Genomic DNA, 25,416 nt, shown 5'->3' with positions numbered 1-25,416 from the left:
CTTGGAAATACACCATCCAAGTCTGAACAGTGTTTGTAAACAGTAGACACAGAAAGCCTCACGCTCACACATAATAAACCTGTTGCTATCACACATTTTGGAAAAAGTGAAGCGTAAACAGAAATGTAAAATGTAAACGTAAAAACCCCCAAGTCTATTTGGTGACCATAAAATGGTTCCTTAGCCAACCTCCTATTGAGTTACTGAAAAGTACACAAGACTCATTAACTTAAAACTACAGCACAGCCTCATCTAGTCTGTCTTACATCTATTGAAAGTTTTACCTTTATCAACAACAGTTCTCAAAGTGCAATACATTTATGTTAAATTCACTGGTAAATACAGTGGAAATTAAATTTTTGGCCCCTTTTTAGCTGGCTAACCAGTTTTACATGGCTTTTGCTGTCTCTGTCAACTGTCTCTACTCTCCAGGAAAGGCTATCTACTAGATTTTGGAGCATCGCTGTGAGGATTTGATTGCAAGAGCGTTAGTAAGGTCAGGATGTTGGATGACCACAACCCCACCTCATCCCCAACTCTCCAACTAACACTTTTGGTGTAATGGTCTCCAGCCCTCCTCCTAGAAAGCTATCTTCCTGCAGGATTCAACTCCAACCTAAAACTAACTCACTCCATTCGACCAGTCAATGATTTCTGAACCAGGTGGGCTGGATTAAAGTTGATTTAAAGTGTGTGCAGGAAGGAGGATGATCACTTGTTTAGAGACATTCTGACTGTATAGTCCAATCTGTATGATTTCATGTACATCTAAAAGCTTTGATGGATGATTGATTGATGTGGATGTCCCCAAGTGCAGGGCAATATGTCAAAAATGTTCACAATATCATAATACCTAATGGCATGTATCATGATATTTTGACACACCAAGCTTTTGAGTACAATGGTTTTGCCTCAAAGGTCTAATTATGCTCTTTGTGATGAAACATGCAGTTGGTCAATGTTGTTTAAGTATTGACGATATGCACAGTATTCTCAGAAGAGCACAGTGTTATCACAACCACAAAATGCATTATAGTAACAATAAAATATCACAGCAATCTCCAGTCAAGTCCAGTCCAGTCAAGAACAACCAGATTCCATTTCATTCATTTATGGAAAGTGTTTTCCCATGATTAGGTTTACTTAACTCAGAACTGTGTCTAAAAAGCAGAAAACTAAAAACAAAACATACACATGAAGCCAATGTTGGTGAAAATGCACTGGAAAAAGTTAATACAATGGCAAAGATCTGATCTATAATATGATCAGAAAAGTAGGCCATGGGTCCACTTGGCAGTCCAGAGTGTTGTGACTGGCTCTGTCCTCCTCTTCTCAACTGCTGTTGACACAAAGCTTCAAGAACAATCTCTCAGGAAGGCACCATCATGATGTCATCTCTTGGAGATCACCTGCCAGAGTCTGGTTTGCTTTGGCTCTGGCTCTGCTTCTTATAGCATTTAACCTGACTCACTCAGAAACCTGATTCCTGTAAGACTGCACTTCTCATCGTTCCAGTGCAGCTTTAAAAATAATGGTTTCTAAATAGCTACTGGCCTGGATATACAATTCTAGGCTGGAAAAAAAGGAATTGATTAACAACCTTTACATTATGTGGAGGTTCTTTAAACCAATAAAAGGTTCATTTTCACACATTAATTTACAGGGTTCTTTGTTGAACCATTCACAGAGAGGATTTTCAGGGAGCCAAAGGTGGTTCATGTTCATAATTAAACTGCTACTGTTTCGATATTTAGCATTTGTTGCCTAGTATCAGTCACCTGACTGTAGTTCTTCTAACACAGAGCAACTGCAAAAAAAACAGCAATTGCATTCTGGCATTTACGGTGGAATGGAAAATTTCAATGAATTGCTGCTTAAGCATATACTCCCTTTACCTCAGCTCAGTGCTCTCATAGCCAGTTACACATACAGTATCTGCTTCTTAGACCCCCTTTACTTCAACTCAGTGCTCTCATAGCCAGTTACACATGCAGTAGCTGCTTCTTAGACCCCCTTTACTTCAACTCAGTGCTCTCAAAGCCAGTTACACATACAGTAGCTGCTTCTTAGACCCCCTTTACTTCAACTCAGTGCTCTCATAGCCAGTTACACATGCATTAGCTGCTTCTTAGACCCCCTTTACTTCAACTCAGTGCTCTCAAAGCCAGTTACACATACAGTAGCTGCTTCTTAGACCCCCTTTACTTCAACTCAGTGCTCTCAAAGCCAGTTACACATACAGTAGCTGCTTCTTAGACCCCCTTTACTTCAACTCAGTGCTCTCAAAGCCAGTTACACATACAGTAGCTGCTTCTTAGACCCCCTTTACTTCAACTCAGTGCTCTCAAAGCCAGTTACACATACAGTAGCTGCTTCTTAGACCCCCTTTACTTCAACTCAGTGCTCTCAAAGCCAGTTACACATACAATAGCTGCTTCTTAGACCCCCTTTACTTCAGCTCAGTGCTCTCATAGCCAGTTACACATACAGTAGCTGCTTCTTAGACCCCCTTTACTTCAACTCAGTGCTCTCATAGCCAGTTACACATACAGTAGCTGCTTCTTAGACCCCCTTTACTTCGGCTGAGTGCTCTCATAGCCAGTTACACATACAGTAGCTGCTTTTTAGACCCCCTTTACTTTACTTACACATATATGGTTATGAACAGTGTGTTTAGGTTTTCAGTAGACATTGGTATTTCTTAGTGATTTATGCTGGTAGGTGAGTAGTGTGTGGCACCATTGCTTATTGGTAACGTCTTGCAGTGTGTCTGTGTTTGACTGAGCCTCTGTTGTTGAATACTTTGAATTCAGTAACTACTTCAAACTACACATGAATTAAATCCATCAGTCCATTCATTTTCTTACCTGCTTCTACCTGGCCTGGGTCGCAGAGTGTCTGGAGCATACCCAGAATGGTTTCTGCCCAAAGCAGGAATATCCTCTGGACAGGGCGCCAGTCCATCGCAGAGTATCACACAGCCATTCACTCATACTCTCACACCGAGGTAGGATCCAACGTCCTACCTGTAGCACCACCATGCCACCCCATGAAGTAAACCATATGTTTACCTTTCCATTAATAACATTCACTCTTTTAATTCTTTATCATTTAACCACTCAGACAATGCAGGACAAGTAGCTGCAGTCTGCAACCAAAAGGTCATGTGACTAAAACACAATAATCGTTTGTCTAAATCTACATCATCACCCAGGCCTATTTCACACATATAATCCTGAGATGTTAAGTATCCTTTCAGCATATGTTCAGTGTCTGCTGCCTTTGTTAAAGAAACTCTTCCAACAGCACACCCTTGAGACACCACTGCTAATTTATGCTTTAAAAGGTGGAGAAAAACCCACGCCACTAAAGCTGTTTGGCGCTAGTTGCTCAAACTTTAGTAAATTGAGCACAATACGTGATGAGGCACACATCCAATATCCCAGGCAATTTTCTGCATGATCCTCCTACATTTGCGTGGTCCTTGCCCGAATGCATATGTATGAGGCAGAGAAACACAAATTAAGTTTTTCCATGCAAATTACCAATAAACTACACACTTAGGTTGTACATCAGTTTTACCAATAACAGGCAACTGAAATTAATAACTTGCATAAGGTTTAGTTCACCATACCCAAAGTATATCTATAAGACCTATCTAGACCTATCTAGAACTAATGCCATAAGGTGATTTTTGTGTGGGTGTGTTCTGTAAGTCACACCTGTATTATATGAAGCACACTGTGGACACTGGACAACCTGTGTCAACACACTCTGACTGACTAATGCAGTATGAGACACTCACCCAACCGAGAGAACCAAATTTAGACCTGCTACCACACTCACACGCAACAAGCACAGGAACATTGTGCAGAGGAAAGCTGCGGGAAATAAGGTTTAAATAGACCCTTTATCGCCACAGGTCGTAACCAAAGAACAACGCTGAGAAATCGGTCTTCAGGAATATCTTTGACACACAAAAGTTGAAACTTAGAGATGTTAAGCAAACTAGTAATGACTATAGAACATGACTTCAGTGCAAAGCAAAAACATCACACAAATTACACTCTCATCCGAGCACACACGTCTACAAATACACACACACAACGCAAACACACCAAGTGGGAAAAGAGACCAATTCCTTTAGATAACTTCCAGGGCCCATTGTCTTCACCTCAACTTTCACAGGAAACAACACTTCTTGAACTTCCTGGCATGAAGCGTATGCTGTGCGATGACTGTGTGAATGAATGACTGGAGGGGACTGGAGGGGATTTCAGCTCCTGCAGTCTAGACATTGGCCTTTTTGGATGGGCAGATCCACATCAAGCAGAAGCCTAAAACAGTGTGGAGCTCGTCATGCCAAACTGGGCTCCTTCTGGGCCACTGTTCTGCAAAGATTAGCATTTTCTCTAATCTAATGCTCTTGGTTCAGCTCTGAAAGCCTTACCTGGTCCACTTTCCATAATCGACCATGAATTCTACTCTTTACCAAGAAACTCCTGCAGGAGAGTATCTAGTCATCTAGTCTGTTATCTGAAACTCAAGCGCAACTGGGTTATGCATCAAGTTCCTCTGCCTTTGCATGGCTCAACAAAAACAAAACTCAGGCTATGTAGTGACCTAGTTAATGCCCTGACACAACAGTCAAGGAAGTTCTTAATCAGCCTAGGAAATTTGATCAACCAAGAGCTGTATTACTATTTTTGTAGCCTTGTTTACCGTAGATCGTTTTCATAACTTGAATTTCCCTTCAACGAAGTAGACTGATCTAAGAGTTTCAATTGACCTTAATTTATCCCTTTTCTCCTTTAATAAATGAAATGATCATTAAGTGTGTCCTTTGAGTTTCCTTTGAATTTTGTTATACTTTCTATGAGGATCTGAGACAATTTATTGCATCAAATGGGCAAAAATAGAGGAAACTGTGAGTAAATACTTTTTTCATGGCCCTATAGTTGGTCTGAATAAGATTTTCCTGGATGAGCACACAGCAGTTTAATGAAAGGCAGCTCAGGTTCCAGCTGAAGAATGGGTACAGGGCAAAGACATCCAATGCTTTTTTTTTCCTGAGGGGGCCAAAGTGTAATGTTTATAGTGGGCAGAGGGCCAAAAAGACACGACAGTAAATAAAGAACCTGAAGGTTCGATTAAAAGAGTGCCCTGTTGAGCGCTAAGTCTAGCTAGTAGAATATTAGCCTAACATTTCATCAAGTCTCTTGTACATGTGATATAAAAAAACTTGGGACATGCTTGTTTTCATTTATATGGCGCACAGCCTAGACGTCAAACTCAGTGAAAGGATGATCTTCAGAGCAGCGAGCGGTTTCTAAATCTTCTTTTATTCGTGCATCAGATTTTACACTCCATTTCTGTCATTGTTTTCCAGAGTGCCGTTACAGTTGTGTTGTCAGTGGCAACTGTGGCTAGGTGTTTTATTTCTTACTATTTTAAAAGTTACACTACAAAGTGTTACCTAAGACCAGTTCAGTAGTTCAAGGCAGGCTAACAAAAAGTGATAAATTACCTGATTACATGCTGATGTTTAATTAACTCAACTTTGGTCAAAAATTCTCCAAACTCACATTTTTTCGTTCTGCATCTCGGTTTGGTCAGCAATGCATATAGAGCTGAGTCTCAAAAATTAATCTGCTTCAGTATTTAGTAAGTCTGTGTTCCTCCCCCTAAATTTGTTCACAGTCCATTCCCATTTGTAGGTTCTCCTATCACATGGGGGAAGCACGAGTACAAACCCGCTGATGCAAGGATGCTGTGTGGTCATTTTGCAATTGAAACAGCAATGTAGTGGGTAATGCATTCTGGGATATTTGGCTGTGCCAAGTCCATACAAGACATCTCCTGATGCTTCCTCGATAACACAGGTAGTAGAAGAACACATCTGGGCATTCGGACTGTACTAGGCTAGATATGAACCTTTGAACGGAACAGTACTGCGGCTCGGACATGAACACAAAATATTCCAAAATATTAAAGCAATTTCAGCTGCAGCTTTTTGAAGCTCAACTGAATATATATTACTAACCAGTCCAGAAATGTAAGTTAGGAGAACTTATCACTAAACTAAGTTGAGTTAACTCCAAAAATACTCATCATAGTAATCAAGTTGGTCTGACTCATAGTTGTACACTTTGTAAAAGCAGGATGATGAAGTTATTAGGATATCCTAAGAGGTGTGCCTTAGGATAACTGTCGGGCAAGTCAATCCAGATGTCCTCATAGGCCACAATGTAGACAGCCATGGTTTTAGGAGTGTCCAACTAACCTGTTGCCCAGAACAGAAAACCATCACATTAAACACAGGGGATCTAGCCATCCAAGGAGTAAATAAAGGCTTCCTAGACCTATCAAAAGTGTGAGGACACAACTGCAAAAGAAGAAAGTGATAACTACATACTCTGAACTCCTGACAATGGAGTTTTCTCCTGAACTGCTTACAGTAGGACTCTGTGGGCTGTGGGGTGAGGAGATGGCTAATGAAAGACAGAGATGGAATGATGGAAAGAGAGGAGCAGAGCGAGTATGGAAAGAAGTACTCTGATCAAAAGCCACAAGTAATCAAGAATGACTAATACTGAAGTGTTTGTTTGTGCGTGTGTGTGTGTGTGCGTACGTGTGCATGTGTGAATGTGTCTATTGAGCATCCTAAATGTATCTCTGGGAAAGTTGGCTCACTTGTTACACATCTGTCAATGATAGCATCAATAAATGATAAAGGCCCTGAGTTGGCAGCAACCTCAAAACCTCATGGCTGTTCCACTCACACTACACTACTCATTGAATCAGACAGCATCAAGAAAACCATCACAGCCAGCGCATAACACAAACACACACACACACAGACCCACACTCAGGTTTTAACCCTTAGCACAACACTGTAGCTCTCTCCTCTCTGTCATGAAACCTGTCATGCTGCCAGCTAGGCAGCCAGAACTCCACAGCTTCATTTAGAAACTCGTTTGCATAAAAATTCTATGAGGCTTAATTTTCTCTCCCATTCATTTAACTGTAATTATCCAGTCGGCTCCGGAAAGCCGTGTCGGGTGCGTGTGTGCGCAGGAGTGTGAGATGAAGCGCAAGGGCAATTTATGTGAGAAAGTGAGAGCATGTGCGTTTTCGATTCTATGTCTATTTGCGAGTGTGTGTGTACGAGTGGCACCAAGTCTGAAGCTTCCATTTGGGTCAGCAGGGTGACTGCCCCAGGGTACCCAGTGTCCAGGTGTACCAAAAGGTTGCTGAAAAACGAAGCAAAAAAAAATTTAAATAAAAAGTATGAAATAATATTAATTAACATGAAACATTTGGTTTGATGTAAATATCTGTACACTAGGCATGTCAGACAATATCTGATGAGGCGTAAAACAGTCAAAATAAATGTATATTTACATTTACATTAAAGGCATTTAGCAGACGATTTACTGTTTACTCATAAAAATACCCTTAGCTAGTTTGTACTGGCTTGGATCCATAAGATACCTCTAAGTTTAGTAAGTCAGTATAGAGACTGCAATGTTCAACACACAGTACACTTTGCTTAAGTACTCTTGGAAGAGGTGGGTCTTTAGTGTGCGATTTAAGACAGCAAGAAACTCTGCTGTTCGGACACCCAGGGGAAGTTTGTTCCACCACTTTGGTGGCTGGACAGAAAGGACGGGTCAAGACGAACCGTAATTGAACCTCAAAGGGCTCTTGGTACAGATTGGCCTTTGACCATTGCCTTAATGAACAGGGGGGAGGGCTTATTTGATGTTCATGGTGAGAGAGGCCTTAGCTAAGAGACTAATGTTATGGATGATCTAATCAGCCAATCATGTAGCAGCAGTGCAATGCATACATTAATGCAGATACGGACTGGCAGCTTTGGGAAGTGTTCCCATCAACCTCCCAACCTTTAGATGGATGGGCTACAAGTGTAGAAGGCCAAGTCGGGTTCCACTTCTGTCAGCCAAGTACAGAAAGCTGAGGCTGCAATGGGCACAGAATTACCAGATATCAAGACTGGAGATATTAAGACTGGAAAAACTTAGTCTAGTCTGATGAATCCCAATTTCTGCTGAGGCTTTGAGGTGGTAAGGTCAGAATTTGGCACAGCTAGAATCCCTTGAGTCCAGGCTTCCCAGTCACAGGATCTGAATTCAATAGTGGTAGAGGTATTCAAGAGTGGTAGTGGTATTTAAATGTGGTAGAATTTGTAAGAGATTTACAGCATGAAAGTTCATCTGAACATCTGCAGGAATCCTTCTGCAAGAGTCACCATGTCACCATGGACAACATTTTCCAACATCTTGTGAAATCTGTGCCCAGTAAGTAAATATGTGTGTGTGTGTGTGTGTGTGTGTGTGTGTGTAAGAGTAATAACTTTTGTAGAGTGCAGAGTCTATGGACTGTCATCATTATTATTATATGTTAGTGGATGGCGTCGCTGTGCTGGAATCTGGTGGTGAAAGGAGAACTAAACGCTGAGTGGGAATTGGGCACCAGCCCAGCACTATGTGTGTGTGTGTGTGTGTGTGTGTGTGGCTGTCCAAGACCCTACATTACCACAGGTCACTTTCACACAGTTGTGTTATATTCCATGACTCCAGGTAAAGCCTGCCCTGTAACACTCACACCTCTTCTCTTTCCCTCACACACACTCACACATTCACACACACACACACATATTGCACATACAAAGATTATGTTACAAAACACCCCCAGTGTATGTTTGGAGGCAGCAGCCATATAATGTATCAACCAAAAAATGAGCTGCTTTAGACAAGTCAGCATTTCAATGACTAAAGCTCAAGCTCGCTCGTCCAACACGCGCCCACACACACTACCCACAGCTCTGAGGCTGGCTGCAGTGAGTGTTCACACAAGGACTTCACAGGTCAACCTTGATCTAAATATGGAAAAAAAAAACATTTTAAAACTGCCTAAAAACCGCACAAGAACTTCAAACTTAGCCATGAGTGCAGAATTATCTTCAACCACATGTAGGTAAAGTGATGTTCAGTCAGTGCATGGTAACACTTTACTGAAGGGCAGCATTCATAAAGCTACAAGACACCAGCAGGAGCCTTTCATGATAAGTGACATAAACATATTGTTGCTATCATGCAAAAATCTTTCATCTCCAACATGGCAACGTTGCAAGAGAAGGATAAACCCTAATGTGACTGAAAGTCAATGTAATGGGTCCATAAGGCCAATTGTGGTCAATATCACTGATCCATTGTGTCAAAATGTAAAAAAAGGGTTTTATTGCTTTTTTCATATATCGTTGCGTGACAGCATTATATAAGCATTTATAAAGGCTTATTAACTAGTGTCAGTTGTCATAACACTTGGTGACATAAAAAATGACAGATGCAACCCTTATGACAACTGACCCTTATTGTAACAAGCCTTTCTGAATGTTTATGCTTATGCAGATGTTACATAGCCTTCAAAATACTGCTCATCTGGAGTGTTTGAGTAGTTGTTTACTACTTGTTTACTCCTTAGTAAAGTGTTACAGAATACATTTAGCCTTGCAAAGTCACATTTGAATTATTAACCCCTTGCCAGGCTCACACTACAGAATAATCTGCCGATTTTGAGGCCAAATTGCTCTTCCTGCTCTTCCTGCAAAAAGTCTCCAGATTTCAGGGTGATCGAAAATTATGATCTTCCTAGATTATCCTGTAGTGTCTATAATCTATAATCTAGTCTTTACTGCTCCGATCTTCTCTCAGAGCAGTCGGGACCACCTGATCATGAACTGTAAATATGAAACATGTTTTATATTTATGACTCAGTATCCTGCAGTGCGGGGTGGATCCCGATTCTCTTGTGGAAAACGCAACTTGGACCTCATGCCTGAAAGACTGCCAACCAATGAGAGCCGAGCTGAAAGTGTGTGTGGAAGAACTGTATTTACCTCAGGCTTGTGTTGTAGCACGTATAAGCCCTGGTGACTCCTTTTCAGCCATGGTTTCATCCACATCCTGTTCTTTTTTTTGGCTTTTTCTGAACAGAAAGCACTCACCACTAGCATAGCGATGGTTTTGTTATCATCCGCCATGTTTGTTTACATCCAATTTGCGAGAAACTCCCACCTGCTTATGGGATGTAACAGTTCGCGAGAAACTCCTGCAAAGTTTTGAGGATCAGTGCCTTGCAAATGGGCGAGCATAATCTGTGTGTGGTGAAAAAAAGTGTGTGGTGTTTTGGGGCAGATTGTGTAGTGTGGGGCCTTTGATGACTAAAAAATATGTGAAAAATGTTATGTGTGGGCTTAGTTTGCAACATCAGTTAAGATTTTTTAAATCCTGTAGTGTGGGCCAGACATTAAACTCTTTAGCAGGTCCAGACTCACTTCAACATTAATACTAATAACTGAATAACAAGCACAGACTTAAAGGGGTCATGCGTTACCAACCAGTGCACCTTCTCAAGCATTGCAGTAGTCCTGGTCAATTTACTGTCTATACTGCTATACCGGTGTTGGTGTCAGACAACTGGTATCAGGTCTATATCAGCAGAAAATGTATAGAAGAAGAAAAAGAAGGAATCCAATCCAATCTTGTATCAAGTGTAGCCTAAAACAGCACACACTCCCACAGTGTGATGTCATGTTATTAGCTGTGTGTTTTGTCCTGAGGGGAAGTTGAGTGCTTGAGTAGTTTGAGTGACAGCCTACTCTTAGATGCTCTTTTCTAGTTTTAGGACCTTCACTGAAATGCTACCCAAATAGCCATTTGAAAGCTCACTTTTTTATGAAGTAGAAATTCCTGATCAGCTGAAAATATATCAATATTATATCAATATCAATATATATATCAGTATATAAATATGAGAAAATAAAAGGGGGTCTCAGTGGCCCATTCTATCCCATTTAAAGACAAAAGCAGAACAAGACAGTCCAATCAAAACAAGCCATCAGCTGTGAAAGCTGTGTAAGCTGTGCATTCTTTTACTATATAGTAGCAGCATTCAGGAAACATGAGGTTATTAACCATACCTTTCCAAATGCTTCATGATTTGTGTCCATACCGACAGTAAACGGTAGAAAAGGATGCCAAACCACCTCCAGAACACAAGGAGTCCTGCAGTGCAACAAGCCCATCTCTTGTAACATCTATAAACTCTACCATTTCAGCCTGAACATCTCTGCTGCTCAGAGTGGACCTGAACCTTGAATTTTAGACTTTCTCTGAAGACTGAAGAACCATCTGAAGTGGCGCATGCAAAGAAGAACACGTGTGAGGAACGAAGGCACATATATTTCTGGGTGTGCAGTGGAAAATCTAATCCTACCTGTTCTGCTCCTGAAGACGTCAAGCCTCTCCATGACAGTATCAACACAGAGAGATAGAGAGGAAAAAGAAGGGAGGGAGGGAAAGCAGGAGAAACTGGAGACTCTGCAAGCAGCAGAAAACTGCTACAGCTACTCGAGAACAAAACACTGAAGTAGACAGGGCAGGAAAGGGGAGAGAGAGAGAGAGTTTAGAGACACATACAGACCAACAGGAGTCTGCAGAACACACTATCTAGAGAAAAAGGAAACTATGAGGTAAAGGGAGAGAAAGCAAGAGAGAGAGAGAGTGAGTGTGTGTGGTTGGGGAGAAAGGAGGGGGGGTCTAGATTTGCTTCCTCCACTGTGAGAGAGTGAAAGGCAGGATATGTGAGCTGTGTGTATTTTGACCAGCCTCCCCCCAACTCCGGTTCCATTGTCAGCACAGCACTGCTCTTTCCTTCACAAACTCACTAGTGCCTTCATACCCAGCTGGAGGTGACACCTAGGCAGCAAATGAGGGCAGTGTTTCCGCCAGAAACCTACTCAAGCCTTCCGGAAGGTCCAAAGAGACACCAGGACCCAGGAAGGCATTAAGAAAGCAGAAAGGATTCCTCAGTAAGCAAGATAACTTCAGCCCAATAATCTCTTATAAAAAGGTTACTTATTACTACTTAGAAATCCCTACAATAAGAATCAGGAGCTCCACCTCAGGTGCAGACTGTATAGCTGTGGTGAGATCTAAAGAGATCTTTGAGGCTTCAGAAAGAAGACTGTAGATCTGAGGTCTTTAAATCTCTACCCTGAATCCAGTTTCAAGTCCTGGACTTTGTAATTCTTGGTAGATGTGACACTAAGTGGCCAATCAATTACATTGACAGTTCCCTTCCAGCGACAATAAAACCCAGCGCTGGAAACTAGATTCAAGTTCCAGATTTGAAGATCTGAGCTGTAGATTCATATGGATTTGAGAAGAACAATTCAAAATAAGCTTTTTCATTGTCCACAAAATAATTTACAAGGGTAATGACTGCCAGCATGGCTGGATCAGGACATCCTAGCAAGTTCAGCCCAACAGCAGAGCACAAGATGTGCACAAGACAAGGCATGAAGGTTAACTGACAAATCCTGCCGGTAATCTTACACTAGTTCCTAGGCCTACACACTAAATTGCCTGTTTATCATTATTGTGATGCTGGCCTTTGCAGTACTGACACTGCAGACGGCTACAATATGCAAACAAGCCCTCTATCCATCTTGATCCAGATCCAGAAGAGTGTTTCTGTGGGTGTTATGATGAAATAAGGTGTCCATGCAATCCAACACTATCCAGAGCTAACCACAACAACAGCATGAAAATAGCCAATCCATAAGCTGCCACCTTCAGAACGCCAGTAGCAAAATGCCAGTGTGACTCAGCAGGTCTGGCAGATGCCACTGCCGACTGAAACGGCAGGCTGTAGGCCATAAATACAGCCAGTAAAACTGAAGAAAGCTCTGTCCATCACTGCATATGCACACATTCTCCTACTCACAGCTGTGCAGCTAACAATCACACCTGTGTAAGATGCAGGCCATGGCTCCCAAGGTCACGTACACACAATCACACACACACAGATGCCCCCACACAAAATCCAGTGTTTGGTGCAAAACAATCACACTATCTACTTCAACCAAGCACACAGAGGTTCATATTTAGATTTTTGTAATTGGCTACACTTGCAGCCGGGCATGTGACCTGTTATTGTATTCTTGTTTTTCACTGTTAGCATGTGTGAACACATGATTCCATATATGAATAAAGGTGTGAAAACATAGGAAGCAGTTAGCTGTCAGTGCACAACAACATTCAACTCAATTCAATTCAAATGTATTAATATAGTGCTTGCGAAATTGAAAATATAAGTGAAATGTAAAGTTCATGAGCAAAAGTATTGGGACACCTGCTTTTTTTTATTTTTATTGGTATTAAAAAGAGTTTATCCTGCTTTTGTTGGAATAACTGTCTCTACTGCCCAGAGAAGACCTACTAGATTCTGGAGAACAAGGTTCCACTGCCCCACAGCTGAATGCTGGGGGGCTTTATACCCCTTTAGCCCATGCCTGGCATTGAGAAGATCGGGAAGAAATTTACAGTAGATTTTAAAAACAGATTTATGTAATAATATCATGATAATATTATAATAATAAATAATAATTATTATTATAATATGTCACCAGAAATTCACACTGTTGAATTAGATATTGTTTGTCAAACTTTAGAAACTTTGCATTAGATATTACAGCCTGGCATTTGACCCAGTAAATACCACAAATCATCCCTGTTGCAGTCAGTGACCTTGTTTTCCACAGTTAGCTCATATGAACACATGACTTGCTGATACGCTGTGTGATTACACCTCACAAAGATCTCTTCCATCTACAACGGCATGTGTCATCTGGAAACATGGGCAGCAGTTAGCAGGCTGTGAACACAGTGTGTGATACTGCCTGTGATATGAGCAGTTTGTGTTTTAGGTGGTGGTAGTATTCAGTTTGGGACACAGGCAGGAACTTCCACTCTGGCCAGTGTGTCTGAACTGTTAGGGCTACAGTCATGTAGTCTACAGTAGGCTGAGGTACACTGCTATACGGAGAGCTAATAAATGTTCAGACCCCAGCAACATATAGTGAATGTCAGGTAGTTGGATGATTACCACCTCATCTCATTCCCAACTCCCCAGCTCTTCCCAAAAGTATTGGATGGAGCACCAACCATCATTCCAGAGAATACAGTTCCACTGCTCCACAGCTCAATGCTGGGGACTTTAAACCCCTGTAGCACACAGCTGGCATTAAGTTCATGTTTATCTGTCCAATTGTATTTACTGTACTCTCTACACCTAGGGGCTAGGCAATAGGCAAGCTGTGTGTCTCTGCATTTGCACATCTGTGTCAGCAGTGGGCGCAGCTTGAGGTAGCTGAGTGCAATTTATTAGAAGGGGTGTCCGCAAACATTTGGACACATTGGCTTGTATTTTCCAATGCGGGACAGACAGTTTCACAGTGAACGCCTTAGCATCTTTGAGCTAAAGAGACGAGACAGAGATGAAAGCTCTGAGGTCAGGAGAGAAGCACTGACACGGTCAACGCACCCACAGCGACAAGCAAGAACAGGCTTTCAATTGACCGGCATTACCACCTGTCCGTTGCCATGACAACAGCTACCGAGTCGTGCACACGGCAACACAGTGCTCTCTCTCTCTTCCTCTTACCCTCTCTCTTTCATTTTTTCTCTCTTTCGCTCTCTGCAGCGGTAGGGCTCGTCTCTGGTACAATGACGTCATGGGTGAGAGAAAAACATGAATGGAAAAGCGATGTGTGCATGAAGGGGAAAGTGTGTGTGTGTGTGCAGAGCGGACCCTCATCAAACAGATCACACACACTACTTAGACCACTACTTAGACCTCTATGACAGATTCCCTATGGTAGTTTGGTTAATGATACTGATGGTATTGCCTAATGTAGCACTGGCCCCACAGCACAGCTGGACACACAGCCAGACTGTAGTGTCTCTATGGTCCAACAAAAGCTGCATTCATACACTGAAGAGCAGTGAACAGTAATGTCTATATATCTATCTATCTATCGATCTCTCTCTCTCTCTCTCTCTCTCTATATATATATATATATATATATATATATATATATATATATATATCAGCTACTGGGGTCAGCCATGCACCTACAAACAAAGCCATTCCTAATGGATGCACACACACACACACACACACACACACACACACATACACACACACAGAGCTACCTATTCATGTGAATAGAGGTGACCCACTGTGCCAGTGTGGACGTCTGGTAGAACAGTCTGCGAAATGGTTTTATCAGAGCATGCATACACCCATTTGTGTGTGTGAGCACAATATGTGTGTGTCTGCTTCCACATTTCATATATATGTGCAATCCCAGGGAGGAAGAATGCCATCTCTCTATCCCTCCCTCTCCAATCCTCTGTCTATTCATTTTCCGTCTTCTCCATTTTCCCTTTTTCTCCCAAAACATTAAAGGGGTATTTTAAAATTCTTCAATCTCTATGTGTTGCATCTAAAGCACACAGTCAACTGCCACATACTTTCATCACCAGATGTTCCCCAGAACTGGTGAAAAAACAAAAAACACATTACCCCAAAGCACACATCTAACATCTATAGGCACTTGCTGAGGCAGCTTCCAACTGGACTCTATTATGTGCGTTCTGAGCCATCATATTTTCTGTCCAGGGAATTATTTTAAAAGTCTGTGCTAATTGGCCGTATGTTTTAGACCCAGCAGATTGAGATTAGGTCAAAATTCATCAGAGTATCCCTTTAATTACAATCCACTGTGGTAAGGCTGGCCATTGAGGCAATACACAGCTAAACAAGCACAGCACTACGCAACCTGGCACTGACGCTCACCCCTGATATCATCTCTCACTCACACACACGTGCATGTGCACTCAGCTTACACACACACGCACGCGCATGCGGTGGCACACACAGACTCTTTCTCTTTCTCTCTCTCTCTCTCTCTCTCTCTCAAACACATACATGCACACACACACACTTATATACAGATACACAGACGTGTAGCCTGCAGCTCTTGCCACTAATGATAAAAGGACCCAGAAAAGCTAATGAGTGTGAAAATGAACTGATGCAGATGAATGGTGTTATAATGTGCCCAGGCTGTGTGTGTGTGCACACGTCATGAATGTGTGTGTAAGAGATGAGCATGTGTGACTATGTCAATGCTGGCATGTATGAATGAGCACACACACACACACACACACTAATCCCTGTGTATGAGTGTGCAGAAAAAAATTTACAATAAGCAGTATCTGCATGACAGGTGTGTGTGTCTGTGTGTGTGAGCATGTGTGTTTGTGTGTGTGTGCTGTACCTGTTGCCCCCTTGGTTTTGTGCCTCCCTTTGGCCCGGCGTTGGGAATTGCCCATGGCTCCGTGTTTCCTGTCCCAAAACATCACCTCATCCCAAGCTTGCAGCCCAGCGAACTGACAACGAGTGACAGGCGACGTACGCGTGTGTGTGTGTGCGTATGTGCGTGTGCACAAGTGTGTGAAAGAAAGCCCTGCTCCGCGTGTGCAGGCTTGGAGTGCAGAAGCCGGTGACGGTGTTTGTTTGCGTGAACGTGTTTGAGTGCGGGCGTGCGAGCCTGTGTGCGTGTGAAAAAGAGAGGGAGAGAGGGAGTGAGAGAGCATACGTTGACTTCTCTCTCGCGCGCACGCTCTCTCTCTCTCACTCTCTCTTTTAGGCTGCTGCCAGTAAGAGCCTGAGCTGTGTGTTCATTTCATTGAGAGCTTGAGAGCCAGGGAGGTTTTCAGTACAGGGGTCTCTATAGGAGAGAGGGAGAGAGAGAGAGAGAGAGAGAGAGAGAGAGAAAGATGGGGAAGGCAGAGAGGTGAGCCGAATACAGAAAAGGGTCGAAGGGGTGTGTCAAGCATGGAGAGAGAAGGAGAGAGGGAAAGAAAAAAAGAAGAAGAGGAGGGGCTGCTTTATCACTACTGAGTGCTTCTCAAGGAGAGGAGGAGCTGCTGCAGCTGGAGAGAGAGATATATACAGGGAGAGAGAGGGAGCAACACAGAGATAGAGAGAGCAAGCAAGGGTAAGAGAAAATGAGAGAGTGAAGGAAAGATGGAGAGGATGTGAGAGAGAAACAGAGAGAAGGTGGAGAGAGCAAAACAGATGGAGAGAGAGAGAAAGCAAGGGTAAGACAAAAAGAGGGTAAGAGACATATACTATATATAGAGAGAGAGAGGAGAGAGAGACGGATCGAGAAAGAGATACACAGAGAGATTGAGAGAGAGGGTGAGAGAGCAACTGAAATGAGAGAGTGAAGGAAAGATAGAGAGGATGTGAGAGAAAAACAGATAGATGGAGAGAGAGAGAGAGAAAGCAAGGGTAAGGAAAAAAGGCTACGAGAGATAGAGGAGGAGAGTGAGAGAGATGGAGTAAGATAGAGGGTGAGAAACCAATAAAGAGGTATGTAGAGAGAGAGAGAGAGAGAGAGAGAGAGAGAGAGAGAGAGAGAGAGAGAGCAAGGATAAGACAAAAAGAGATAGTGAAAGACAGATCGAACAGGAGAGAGAGCGAGAGAAAGCAATACGAGAGAGCAAAGAGCAGGAGAGCAATACAGAGGGATGAAGAGAGAGAAAGTGAGGGTAAGTGAAAAAAAGGGATAGAGGGGGAAGATAAAAATATAGAGACAGGGAGGGATACAGGGAGACAAGAGAGCAATACAGGGAGGGATGGGGAGATAGAATGCAAGGGTAATTGAAAAAGAGCGTGAGAGAGAAACTGAGAGCTAGTGTGTGAGATAGAGAAGGAAGGGACAGAGAAGCAGAGAGAGAGAGGCAATGAAAGCATACAGCGGAAGGAAAGACAGGATGGGGAGAGACGAGATGCTGCAGACAGAGGCAAAATGATTGAAAGGGAAGGCGAGAGAGAGAGGGAGAGAGAGAGAGAGAGAGAGAGAGAGAGAGGTACGCTGGTAACAGAGAAACAGAGAAAGTAAGAGAATGCATGCATGTGAGAGAGCGTGAGAGAGAGAAGATGACTAAAAGTGAGGAAAGGACCGGGAGCGTAAGGTGGAGGCAGAGAAGAGAGAGTGGGAGAGAGAGAGAGAGATGGGAGGGGCTCACAGAGAGACGGCAGCAGAGATGGTGTTCTGCTATCACTCACACACACACACACACAACATAAACACACTCGTCAGTGCAGCTGGACCAGGGATGTAGAATGTGTAAGCAGGATGTTCAGCAGCAACAACCCCCGCCGCAAACACACACCCACCAGAAAACAGAGGGAAGGAAGGACTGATAAATAACGAGGGCTTATAAAATAGTGTGAAAGCCTGTTATGAGCGCAGGCTAATGGTTAGAGAGGCTGTCCAGGCTGGCTGGCACTAAACACACTCACACACTGCAGTGGAGAGGGCAGGTCCCTCCCTTTACTGCAGACTGAAGCTTAGCATTCTGAACCACAACACCACTCTGCATTATCAATTCATCACACACACACACATCTGTCTGGTAAACATCACGTGTCCCCATAGACAAGGTTACACACACACACACACACACACACACACACACACACACTTGCACATAACTATACAGTTACATATGTACACAACATGAACATGAGTCAGAAGTGATACTGACATGCACAGCTGAGGTTCGGACCCTGTAAGACTTAAAAAAATCCCTTCAGGCTGTTTTGACAGCTTAACTACACACACATTTAAGAACACCAGTCACTTATTCATTATTTATTACTCTCTATCTCTCTCTCACACACACACAGACAAGTTTTCCACACACAGCCACACGTCTTCAACAGAGCTGCTCTTTGCAGCCTGCACCTCTGCACCCAGCAGCGGCACACACTCTGTTATCAATCAGCACAGCACACACACTTCGCTGACCACAGCCTGCCTAAGAAAGACCAACAACCCACTACCAGAATACATGCATACACTGCCGACCGTAACAGACCACAGACATCATGCTGCCATCCTGTATTTGACATCATACCCATATTAAGAACTCTATGAGGAAAATGAATGCTGTTTTTGATAGTCACTATCGGGCTTTGACATGAACCTACTGGCACCACACGTTGGCTAAAGGGGTATAAAGCCCCCCCAGCATTGAGCTGTCGAGTAGCAGAGCTGGGTTCTCTGAAATAATGTTGGAGTTGGGCAGTCATCATTTAACATCCTGACCTCACTAATGCTTGTCACTAAATGAATCAATCAAATCCTCACAGCAATGGTCTATAATCTAGCAGAAAGCCTTCCCTTCACAGTTGCTCCAACAAAAGCAGGATAAACATTTTTTATACCCTTGATTTCAAATAAACAATGCATGAGCAGGTGTCCCAATACTTTCGTCCATATGGTGTATGTAGCATCACTAAGCTGCAGCTGGTATTTTCAGATGGTGTCAAAAATATAAAAATTAAAATATATATATATATATATACGTTTTGGCAGTGATGACCTGTGTGCTGCGAGCTGACAGGTTAATCTGAGACATGCAGAGTTTCCAGAATAAACCTGGAGATGATCTAACTGAGTTGCTTTACAAACAGCACCGAGAGAGGAAGGAAGGGGCAGAGGATGCAGCACAGGACACACAGCAGCACTGCTTTGTGCTGTACCCACAGGCCAGGGGCAATACCATATACACACACACACAACAACACACACGCAGTGAGAGGAGAAGACAACATGCTTATCCTGTCAGAGTCAGTGTGACATGCCAACACACACATCGGTTATATAATATAAGGATGTGGGGTAATACTTTTGTTTCCTATGGATCATATAAAATGCTACCTGTCTGTAATAACAATTGTCTAAAGCATATCCTAAAAACATACCTAATCCTAACCCCTTCAACTCTTAATGACTTATTCAGGCTTTAATCTTTAAGGGATCCTAGAATGTCAAATTTTCCTGGTAAGTTGAATAAAGAGAGTTCGTCAAATGGGATCAGGGTCTGTGCTAGGCTAAAAGCTAATACTACTTGCCCGGCTTTCACCATCTCTTTCTCCATCATTCGCTCCCTCGAAACTGAACTTTCTCGGCTGGCTGCCAAACTGGAGCTTAACACACATCAGAAGGGAAAGTACCAGCTTATTTGATACTGGCAAGACTCGAGAAATTAAACCCAGGGAAGAGAGTGTGGGCAAGGCTCACAGCTAACCCGACTACGATTTCTTCAGCTTGCTTACAGCACATCATGCTGGGAGACACAACGAAAGGACAGTGTTGTCTGTTACTGTGTTAAAACTTGATATAATATCGAGCTTCTTATCCAGCAACTAATATGCCAATCTATGCAAATTATGCTGTTATGAGAGTTAAGAGACTGAAGGGTGTGATCACCTGGGGTGTAGCTGGGTTTAAGGTATAGTTCAGTGGCCCTGTTTTTCATCTAGGGATCACTTTAGTACCATTTTAAATCAATTATTTAATACATTTTAAAACATAACATCAGTCTGACAAAGAATTGCAAATGTTAAACTACTGTTAAACAATTCTGTGACTATAAAGCTCAAGTCTGAGAAAGCAAAGATGAGCTTTATGCTGTAGCCAGCCATCTAGGCTTGGATAATTTAGCCAGCAGGCTAAACAGCACAGCACAGACGGGGTTCCAGCTATCTTGGGCTCAATTTACACACATTTAGAGGGTAAAGCCTCATACTTGATTGCACAAAGTTGAGCGAATGGTCTTTTAAGTAACCTAACATCCAATATCGAACATGTTCTGGATGTCACTGATCCAAATGGCTTGTATGATAACCAATGTTAGTTCTACCAGCACAACATGTCCATGGGAACCATGTAGGAATACCTGGTGCTGCTTGTTGGATGTCTTTACATCTCTGGTTATTTATTCTGACACATGTAGCAGACTATTCATTCAGGCCTGCTTGTTCTCTGATTTATTTAGAACGATTTAAAAGAGTTGTAGCAGGCTGAAATCCCAGCTACCACGGGTCTGCTTGTTTCCCCACCTGTTTTCAGAGCATGATCTCACCAATCAGTGAGCTTCCACATGCCCTCATAAATGCATGGGGGAAATGAGCTTATTACTACATAGACATAGAACAAAAAATTGTCATATCATACATATAGCTTCCGCATTGGAAATAACATCCAAAATCAGAAGATTGCTGTCCTAAAAAAACACTCTATATTTACACTGTTTTACTGCATTATTAAACACATCATGCTAGAAACCTCCAGAGCCTGTAGTGGAGAAGATGAAGAAAATCAGTGAATGGCAGTAGAACACTTCCCTCATGTGACCAGTTTCTCTATGTGTGTGCTGCCAGCAGAGTGTGGTCAGTGTGTGACGGCAAGGCTGGAGAAACATGAATAATTGCTGGCAAAGCCAATATTCAGCTGCTATCTGGACACAAACAGGGCCTTATGGAGGAACAGCAAGGCAGAGAGGAAAAGCAGGACAAATTGCCATGTCAGTGCTTGTGCATGTGCGTGTGTATCTCTGTCTTGTGACACACACATACACAAACAGTTGGTTGATGAGTGTGAGGCTCTCCTGAGCTCCAGCAGTAACAGCTGTCTGTCGTTGGGTCACGGTACAGTCTACAAGAGAACTATCCTTCTCTTTCTCCTTCTGTCTTTCTCTCTCTCTCTCTCTCTCTCTCTCTCTCTCACACACACACACACAGAGTGACACATGGTGTGCAGCAGCTGGCCTCACAGCTGCAGTGATCCTACTGTTTCCAATCAAGCGATAGAGTGTGGGAGAGAAGAGAAAGATCCAAGATAGTCTGTCAGTCATTTCACTTTCTACTGTTTTTCCCACCAACCCACCAAACATCCAGAAGAAGAGCCATAGTAACACAACTAACCCAAACCAGGGCTACTACAATGAACTTTCTAAACTTGATTACTCAATAAAAAATGTAACACAAGTTAATGTGCATAATACATATTTAACATTCTCAGAAATTCTCTGCAACACATCATCAGACCTGCAGAAAAGACCACTGGTGCTAACCAACCTACCCTGCTTGATCTGCACACTTCCAGACCTAGGAAGCATGCTGAGAAAATCATCACTGAAGTATTGCAGCCAAACAGGTCATCAACATTTTCAGCTCTTCTTCCCCTCAGGCAGGAGCTTCAGCCAAAATCGAGATTACAACAGTCAACATATGACTACAACAACTACAACATATGAGCATTGATAAACAGCTACAAAATCTACAAAATGGAGAGGAGGGCCTCTATTGTTGCTACTACAGGCTTGGCATGCTACTTTGGTGAAGTGGGCAGGACAGTGATGAGATCTTATACTTTTCGTACATGCATAGATTGAGATGAGACTAATCTGGACAAGAATAGTTCAGATACCTGTCAGGCACTATTTTTTTAAAGAGAGAAAATCAGTCTGGTTTTGCTGTCCATCAATCTCGGAAGGGTTAAAGGGGTTTAACTATAAATAATCTGAAACCCATCATTCTACTGTGAGAACGATTATTCACAAGTGGAAAACATTCAAGAGAGTTGCCAATCTTCCCAGGAGTGGACATCCTAGCAAATTCACCCCAAGGTCAGACCGTGCAATACTCATAGAAATTGCAAGAAAACCCAAGGGCTACATCTCAGACTCTACAGGCCTTAGATAGCATGTAAAATATACATGTTCAGAGAGTACAATCAGAAAAAGACTGAACAAGTATGGCTTGTTTGTAAGGGTGCAAGCCTCTTCTTTCTAAAAAGATCATGGCAACACAGCTTACGTTTTTTACAAAGTTACATCTGAACAAGCCGCAAAATATTTGGAACAGTGTATTTTAGACAGACAAGACTAAAGTGCAGCTGTTTGGCCATATTGCACAACACCACATACAATCTCATACAATCTCATACAATCTGTCAAGCATAGTGTTGGAGGGGTGATGATTTTGGGCCCATGGGACCTGGCAACATTGCAGTCATTGAGTTGACCAGGAACTCTATTCTAGTGTTCTAGAATTAAATGTGAGGTCATCTACCTCAAAGCCAAAGCTTGGCCCAAATTGGGTCATACAACAGGACAATGATCCCAAACACACCAGGAATTTTACAACATAATGGTTAAAAATCAAGGTGTTGCAATTGTCCAGACCTTTGACCAACTGAAATGCTGTGGCAGGACCTTAATAAAGCTGTTTATAAATGAATGTGAATGAAATAAACTAAATCAAGAATAGTTAATAAGTTAATAAGTTGATAAACTAAAGCAACATTGGACAAATGTCCTACAGAACGATGTGAGAGACTGATAAAGTCTTTCAGAAAACGATTACCTTAAAGTTATTGCTGCTATAGTTGGTTCTATAAGCTTTTGATTTATGGGGTGTATAATGTTTGCTTTATTGTTGTTGAATAGAAAATGACACGGTGGAATCTGTGTTGTTCACTTGAGGTTGCATTTGCCTACTTTTAAGACCTCCTAAGGGCCAGATGTTTTGTATTATGCCCAGATACATAGAAAAACACAAAATTCAAGGAGGGTATAATTTGTATGCACATGAATTTATTTTTTCATCAATTTAGTCATTGATGTTTTTATGTCACATGATGCACCACAACATCCTTTCAACCACATCATCACTGGACTGTACACTCTAGAAAAGTACTTCTGAGAACAGTGTGAGCAGAGAGGAACATTATAGGACAGTGTGCTGGGGAGAAAATGTGAAAATGGGTCTCTGATTAGTTTCCTTTTTTCTTTTGAAATCCCAACTTTAGACATATGCTAAACTTTCTTACATAACTTGATCTCCCTGTACCACTTCACATCTTTCTATCTCTACACCCAGTCCTCTGGGGAACTGACATAACACCTCTAGCGCACCTATTCATTTAGCTTTAGCACTTTCCACAGTCTAAATTAGGCTGCGAAATGCTGAGCTGGATGCTGGCGCTGTGACTGCATTACCTGTGCAGATCCACTTCTCTACACTGCCAGGCTGAAACAGCAGCCAAACTACAGCAGATCAATCAAGGGTCCTGGCAGAGCCTTTAACCCAATCACTCAAATGCGCTTCTTTATAGCTTGACCAGTCAAACACAGTCGCACTCACAGCATACGCAACTCAGTCATTAAAATAGCTGTGTGTGCGGATGTTTTTCTAAGCACATGGGCAGTTAGAACTATTTAAATTATGGTGAAATATGAAAGGCTGTGGGTGGATGTGAATCAGGGCTGAATTATATGTTGTTTGTTCATCAGAAGCAAGTAATTTGCAATCACAATTTCAAGCAAATCCAACCAACTCTCACAATGTTTGCAACAGCTCGCAATATTGTTCCATCACTACATTATTCATGCATTAAACATTTATTTATACTTTGAATAATTAATTTTATTGAGGTGAATAATCTACACTGAACTACCAAACAAACCATTTGTACAGCGCTAATTTCCACATTTCCAAGAAATATCAGACTCACAGTCGTCACAAACACAAACAAAACGAGAAGCTGCTGCAAATTCTAGCCTTTTTGTCTGTGAGCAGGTCTATAAGATCCCGGTGGGACTGATTATCGGAATATTGGCCTTCAGAATGCTGATCTTGCAGAAGGCTGCAAAATGCAAATCAGTAAGGCTACATTCACAAAGCAGGTAAAGTAGCCACAATTCCACTTTTTCACCAAATCCACCAAAGTGTTTTTAGCCTTTAATTATTCAAGTGCATATTATTAATGCACTACTTGTTAATGTGATCTATATCTGACATTCATTTGAACAGTTCACGCTTCTATACGATGAACTTTCTGTTACTTTTTCATCAGCATCAGGAGCTATCACGAGTTCCAGTGGCTGGCAGCTGGGCTTATCACCAAGAATGCATTTGAGCTTGATGTAAAAAGGGCACATTATTGAGCCCTGGCCTCTTTTTTGCTTTGCGTCCTTGAATTCTTTAGCCTCTTAAACAGGCTATGGCCCGCCGACGGGCGAGAAGTTTAATTACCAAAGAACTGCCCCACCAGTTTGTACAGAAGTCCCTGTAGATAGCTGAATAAAACACTGTGGTGTGTAATAAGCCTTTCTGTGTTAATTGTTAATTCTGTGTTAAGATTCAACTTTTTTGAGCTTTTTATTTTCCTTTAACACTGCAGCCACATCCTCCTGTGGCCAAAAATGGCAGATTCCAAAAAAGTTAGGATTTGGGCCACTTTTGCCTGCTGTGTGAACGTATTTTATGATCCATAAAATGTACATAACCAAAACAGAGCAGACCAAGCTTTATCCATATCTTCTAAGGTTCAGTATTGAGCTTCATTCCTACCTTAATTACAACATATTGCACAGAAAAGTCCTGGCAATACAATATTTTGTCATATCCTGTCATATCATGCAGCCCTGATATGAAGGCAATGAAAATAAGGCATAAGTACAAAACTATGACGATAAACAAACTGATCCAGTCTTGCAGTACCTCTCCGTAATTCCTGTTTGGACAATTAGGATGTATCCACACTGCTGCTTCATCCCAATCCAGCAACAACCTGATCAGTCCATGTCTTCTGCTCGCCATAAAGTAACTGTTTGT

General features: G+C 42.2%; 1 protein-coding gene across 4 annotated transcripts in view; it reads right to left on the bottom strand.

Moving 5' to 3' along the window:
• Positions 1-25,416, bottom strand: part of nhsl2 (NHS-like 2) — a 113,867-nt gene that overhangs the window by 35,694 nt on the left and 52,757 nt on the right. For 3 of the 4 annotated variants that reach the window (XM_072687550.1, XM_072687551.1, XM_072687554.1), the window contains exon 1: positions 16,214-16,878. The exons of the other annotated variant lie outside the window; for it this stretch is intronic. In XM_072687550.1, the coding sequence (XP_072543651.1) occupies positions 16,214-16,532 (319 nt within the window). In that variant the 5' untranslated portion in view covers positions 16,533-16,878. Of the gene's footprint in view, positions 1-16,213; positions 16,879-25,416 lie in introns of those variants that run through there. 4 annotated transcript variants of the gene reach the window in all.

This window comes from Salminus brasiliensis, chromosome 9 (assembly GCF_030463535.1).
Source record: "Salminus brasiliensis chromosome 9, fSalBra1.hap2, whole genome shotgun sequence".
Lineage (NCBI taxonomy): Eukaryota > Metazoa > Chordata > Actinopteri > Characiformes > Bryconidae > Salminus > Salminus brasiliensis.
Note: the sequence above shows the minus strand (reverse complement) of the source record. Positions and strands in the feature narration are given on the sequence as shown.